The sequence below is a fragment of the Microtus ochrogaster genome, linkage group LG1, assembly GCF_000317375.1.
Source record: "Microtus ochrogaster isolate Prairie Vole_2 linkage group LG1, MicOch1.0, whole genome shotgun sequence".
NCBI classification, from domain to species: Eukaryota; Metazoa; Chordata; class Mammalia; order Rodentia; family Cricetidae; genus Microtus; species Microtus ochrogaster.
In genome coordinates, this window is record NC_022027.1 from 2,566,551 (window position 1) to 2,572,687 (window position 6,137).

The following is a 6,137-nucleotide window of genomic DNA, read 5'->3' on the forward strand; positions in this document are numbered from 1 at the left end:
CTCACCACAGACGGCAGACCCTCCTGTGACAGGTACGGTCTCACCACAGACGGCAGACCCTCCTGTGACAGGTACGGTCTCACCACAGACGGCAGACCCTCCTGTGACAGGTACGGTCTCACCACAGATGGCAGACCCGCCTGTGACAGGTACGGTCTCATCACAGACGGCAGACCAGCCTGTGACAGGTACGGCCTAGGCCGCACACCCAGGCTCCACAGACAGGGTTGTGCACGGTACTCAACAGAGGTGACCTATCGACTCTGCTGCCCTTCAGAGCCACCCAGGGCTAAGACAGCACCCAAAAGTCACCAAAGCCTCCAAGACTACCAGGTACGCCAGAGCTGCACTGGTATGACCGACTTCCTCCCAAGGCCCCCATCTCAACCTTCCTGTTTACGTCCTTGTTAAAAGCTCATGAAATCCCAGTGCTGATTCAGGACCACCTGGCCCAAAACTCTTCTCAGTGTGAAAGCCGGGAGCCCAGGTTGGTCTGAGTCAAGGCACCACAACTGTTGGCTACGTGAGTCAGGGATGAGAGACGGGGCAGGAGCTGTGATGGGGGAGGTGACACAGTGGCCCCAAGTCCTGGTACCCCCATAACTGCTGTCTGCTGGAGGGGATTCCCTCAGAGTCTTTTGGCTCCTCCCGAGGCCACTGCCTGGCTGGGCCACAAGTCCCCTCCTTGGGAGGTGTCAATGTGGTGGCTCCTGTCACCGCAGAGCAGGTCCTGTCCCTAGAAATGCTGATGTCAGGGACACCATGGATGTCCCATTCAACACACATTTCCTTGTGGTGTCAGAGCACCGGTCACTCACACAGAGGACCCGGGTTCAGTTCCCAGCACCCTCATGGCAGCTCATGACCCCCTGTGACTCCAGCTCCAGGGGCTGACAGCCTCCTTTGGCCTCTGTAGGCGCTGCACACACGTGACGAAAGACACACATGTAGGAACTCACTCACACATGTAAAAAATGAACTAAAATCTTGTTGCATGGTGGCGCTGCAGTACCTGGTGGGTAGACGCAGCCGCGGCCACAGGGATAGGACCTGGGGGCCGGCTGCTGGACGCGGAGTCCTGGTTGGCGTGCGGCTGGGTGGCAGGGGCCAGGGCCCAGCTGGTGGTGCTCTCTGTTCCAGGGGTAGATTTCATGGCATAGCTGGGCCCAGCAGCCGGGACAGGAAAAGCCGAGGATGGCTGGGTGCTGGAGCCACCGGAACACAAAAGGCAGAGGGGGTTAACTGGGTCTCCACGGCATACAATCCCTGAGCAGGTGCTTGGCCAGGCCAGCCCCTCACTCCTGTGGCCACAGACGACACTAACGTCCCCGGAGCTCACATTAACTGGACGGCCTGGCCAGCATGGGCACAGAGGTATGTGCCGGCACACCGACATTGCAGGTGAATGTTGGAGTGAACGCGGGTCCTCACACTGTCCAGCAGGTGCTCTGACCCCAACTACGCTCTCATCTCCCCCGTATGGCTTCATAGCCGCAGTGACTGCCCAAGAAACCCAGGTGGGTGGAAGTTCTCGCAACCAGGCCTGGTGGTCAGGCCTGGCTATCCCTGCTATTCTGGAGGCAAAGGCTGGGGGCTGGGAATTCTAGGCTTGCCTGGACTATAGTGAGTTGTATTATTTTATTTTATTTTATTTTGTTTCGCTTGCATTACCACTGGTGTGGCTAGTGCCCGCAGAGGCCAGCAGAGGGCGCCAGGCTCTGTCACTGAAGGCAGAGATTGTGAACCACCCCCTGATTCCTCTGCAAGTGTAGCCGCTGTATTCCAAACACCTCTCAGCCCCTCATGTTCCTTCCCCTGGTTCCTGTATTGCTGTCTACCCAGCGACCAACAGCACCGATGGCCACCAGGTACGGCTGTTCATCCCAGGACGCCTTTTGGGGAGACTGTTAGTTTGCTCCGCAGAGGAGGCTCACCTGAACTATTGTTCGGCTTCTACGTCCCAGTGCTGGGAGGGTCTACTAGCCAAGGAGCCCAAAGACTCCTTCGTGCTAATGTGTGCTCTACCCAACAGGGGCCTCAAAGGATCGCAGCCCTGACACCAACATTCCTCAGTGTCACTGTGAGTTCCGAATCAGTAAAAACTGGGGTCACAGCTGAGGGTTCCCAGGCGCTTGTTCACTGGGCCCCCTGAAAAGTCAGAGGTTACCACCACAGTGAGCACATCTAGGACTCAAAAAAACTGGGCCTGGCTTAGAAGCTGCCAGAAGGGTGGCAGGTGACAATCAGCAGGCTGGGCCGCATGGAGGGGAGTGGCCCTGGGGACAGACAGGAGGGACATCTGCTTTCCTGGGCAGTTTGGTGTTAAGCTGACACAGACTGTAGTCATCAGAGAGGAGGGAGCCTCGGTGGAGAAAATGAATGCCTCAAGATCAGGCTTCACACGAGCCTGGAGGACATTTTCTTAGTTGGTGCTCAATGTTGGAGGGTCCCACCCGTTGTGGGTGAAGCCTCCCTGGTGTGGTGCTCCCTGGTGTGGTGCCCCTGGGTTCTACAGAAAGCAGGTTGAGGAAGCCATGTGGAGCAGGCCAGTGAGCAGCCCCCTCCGTGGCCTCTGCTACAGTGGGGACAGTGATGTGAAACCCTAAGCTGAATTAAAAGGCCTTCCTTCCCAACCACGTTTGATCATTTCATCAAACTTAGGAACCTTGGCTAAGACAGAAACTGGTGCCAGGTGCATGGGGTTGCTGAGACAGACCTGGTTGGGTTCTGAGGAGGACTAGAGGAGGACTAGGGAGGTACAGAGTGCTCACCACCAGAGGACAGGGAGGCCCCTCGCACAGATGGCACCAAGAGAGGCAGAGCTGCTGGAGGCCTGTGAAGTTCAGAGGGGAGCAAAGACCCTGTGGGCCATTTGCAGTTCTGAGTTAAGAATCTGTGGTCAGCCATGACCACGCCTTTAATCCCAGCACTCTCGAGGCAGAGGCAGGCGGATCTCTGTGAGTTCGAGGCCAGCCTGGTCTACAAGAGCTAGTTCCAGGACAGCAGGCTCCAAAGCCACAGAGAAACCCTGTCTCGAAAAACCAAAAAAAGAAAAAAGAAAAGAAAAACCAAATAATAATAATAATAATAATAATAAAAAATGTTCCTGGCCTGTTGGAGCTAAAGAATTAGCTGTGATTAGCAAGGAGCCAGCACCACCAAGGTGAAATCGTCTGGGACAAGTGTCCTCAGAGCACAGAGAAGCTCTGTTCCAGAGGCGGCAAGGCTGTACTTCACACTGACGACGTGAGAGGCCGGGAGAGGGCATTGGTGAAGGCGCATGCTCAGTGGCAATTGACCGAAGGTGCCATGCCGAAAAGCTGAGGCTTGGCCCTGCGAAGAGAGCCTCTGAGAGGCTACAGCAGAGACTCTGGTGCGGTGGAAATGTCTGTACCATGGGATGAACACCAGGAACAGCAGCGGTGGGGCGGAGTCCGCTGGAGCCTGGGCGACAGGCTGTGTGCGCTGCAGAGGGCCGACTGGATGTGACCCAGGCCCGTGGAGGAGCCCAGAAGATGGTGAGTGGATCCCAGATATTTGGACATTGAATTATTTGCGCTGTTGAATTATTTGCATTGTTGCAGTTTGGTTTTACCTTGTTCCAACGGTTACTGTGCTTGGTTCTTTCCTCTTGGAAAAAGAGCTTTTTTTTTTTTTTTTTTTTTTACAGATTTTAGAGGATCCCACAGCTATGACTTTGAATTTTTAAAGTGATTTTGGAGTTTTACAGAGGCTTGGAATTTTATTATTATTGTTGTTTTTCAGAACAGGGTTTCTCTGTGTAGCTCTGTTTGTCCTGGAACTCCCTCTGTAGAACTGGTTGGCCCCAAACTCAGAGATCTGCCTACCTCTGTTTCTCAAGTGCTGGGATTAAAGGCATGCGGACCGCTACTGGCTCAGAGACTTCAGATTTTTTTTTAAAAAAGATTTATTTATTATGTATACAGTACTTCTGCCTGCATGTACACCTGCAGGCCAGGAGAGGGCTCCAGATCTCATTACAGACGGCTGTGAGCCACCATGTGGGTGCTGGGAATTGAACTCAGGACCTCCGGAAGAGCAGTCAGTGCTCTTAACCGCTGAGCCATCTCTCCAGACAAATCAAATGACAGGGCAGAAGGTGCCGCCTGACTGGTGCCCTGCACCCCATGGCACCCCATGCTCTGGGGTGCTCCCCATTGGAGTTGGGCTCCCCAAGTGGGAGGCGCTGCGCCGAGTGGAGGGTCTCTGGAGGCCAACTTTTCCTGAGCCGAGGGGCTCGGCCTTGTCCCCTGAGGGGCTGTGTCCGGGTGATGCAAACTGCTGACATTTGAGGAAAGGGGTAAAAATACAGCTAAGCGATGAACAGAGCAGTCAGGGCTCAGCTTTCGCTTTTTTCTAACACAAAACCAGACGGAACCAAAATGAAATTCCTTCTGACCTCTGCAGCTCAGAGGCTGCCTTTTCTGGCTGCCATGTGCCCGGTGGTCTCAGTACCTGGCACCCAGCCGTGCATCACTGAGGCAGGGATTTAGGTTTGGGCTGGGGGTGGGGTAGTCTAGCTTTGCTCTCCAGGCAGGCACCAAGAGGCGGAGGTATCCACAGCACCTCCTCCAGAGCATGCGCAAACCATTCCGGAGCCCTCTCCGGAGCCCCTTCCACGCTGAGCGTCGTCGCCCAAGGCCTGGGAGGCCTGTGTTAGTCTTCCTTCTGTCCTTTTCTCACCCAAATGTGGGGAACTCATCGCGGGCCTTCATAGGGCAATGAAGGGGTAGCTCCTGTTGCAGAGTAATCCTCACAAGGGTTGTTCAGGGCCACAGTTAGTGAGCGGTGGGGCAGTGCCACCCCTGGGCTGCGGTCCTGGGTTCTACAGAAAGCGGGCTCAGGAAGCCAGGAGGAGCAAGCCAGTGAGCAGCATCCTCCATGGCCTCTGCATCAGCTCCTGCCTCCAGGTTCCTGCCCTGACTTCTTCAGTGATGAACAGTGGTGTGGACGTGTAAACCGAAGAAACCCTTTCCTCCCCAGCTTGCTGCAGGTCTTGGGCCACAACAGAGGACCACTTGCAGGAGTCAGGCAATCTTTCAGCCTGAGTCCCAGGGACTGACCAGATTCCAGCTTTGGCAGCAAGTCCTTTTCCACACTGAGCCCCTCTCTCCAGCTCTTGGACGTGGTGTGTCATCACACAAGAACCCTACCAAGATACCTGCTGATGGGGGAATGTGTCCCCAGCCGTCAGCCCCCCACAACTCCCAACACTGAGAGACGAATTCTCCCTAAGCCGCCCAGCCTGGCCTCATTGAGCTGTATCTCAGGCTAGCTTTGAACTCCAGACAGACTTCCCCCCACCTCAGTTTCTCTCCCCAGGAGCTGGGGCTGGAGGCCTGTGCCATCCGGCCCATACTTTTACTGAAGAACAGAGCCTCACTTCACCCTGCCTACCTGGGTCCCCCTTAGACACCAGAACCCCCAATCCATACCCACCTGAAGGGTTCCCCATCCATCAGGGACCAGAACTTCCCCCTTCATCCCCATCTGGAGGATCCCCCATCCATTAGACAGCAAAACCCCACACTCCATCCCCGTCAGAAGGGTCCCCATTTTTACACAGCAGGACCTCAGCCTCCATCCCGGTAGAGGGTCCCCCATCAATTAAACACCAGAAACCCCAGCTGCTTTTATCGGGCGCCAGAACCCCCATCCTCTCTCCGCTCGGAAGGTTCCTCAAGGTCTCAAGTCCTTTCTGAGGTCAGTCCCCTCCCCCAGCTGTCCTCCAGTCCCCACCCTCCAAGACCCAGGTCTGTCCTCACAGGGTCCCTGCCCCGCCCTCCCGCGGACCCCAGGGACCGTCGCCCCGCCCAGAGCCCGCCCCGTTCCCCGTGACTCATGACCGCGTCCCGCAGGGTTGGGGCACCCAGCCGCATGCAGGGCTAGTTACCTGGACGACGGGCCGGCTCCCTGCGCGAGGCCGGAAAAGCCGCTGGCCGCCATGTCCGCGTCCTCCCGGAGCCCGCGGGAGTGACGTCACGGCCGTGCCCCCGACGCACCGCCCGGGTCCCGCCCCCTCGCGAACCTGCCATCCCTAACCTCTGAGCGCCTCCATCTGGCCCCGCACGTGCCAAGCCCCCGCCCACTCTCCAGGACCCACCACCCCTGACCTC

The 6,137-nt window shown here is 56.6% G+C and overlaps 1 protein-coding gene across 2 annotated transcripts in view; it reads right to left on the reverse strand.

Annotated features, from left to right (window-relative positions):
- Zfr2 (zinc finger RNA binding protein 2) overlaps window positions 1-6,005 on the reverse strand; it is a 20,270-nt gene extending 14,265 nt beyond the window's left edge. For both annotated transcript variants that reach the window (XM_013350714.2, XM_005359000.2), the window contains exons 1-2: window positions 5,915-6,005; window positions 1,013-1,205 (exon numbers count right to left, since the gene is read on the reverse strand). In XM_013350714.2, the coding sequence (XP_013206168.1) occupies window positions 1,013-1,205; window positions 5,915-5,967 (246 nt within the window). In that variant the 5' untranslated portion in view covers window positions 5,968-6,005. The remainder of the gene's footprint in view (window positions 1-1,012; window positions 1,206-5,914) is intronic.
- Window positions 6,006-6,137: the final 132 nt, after the last annotated feature.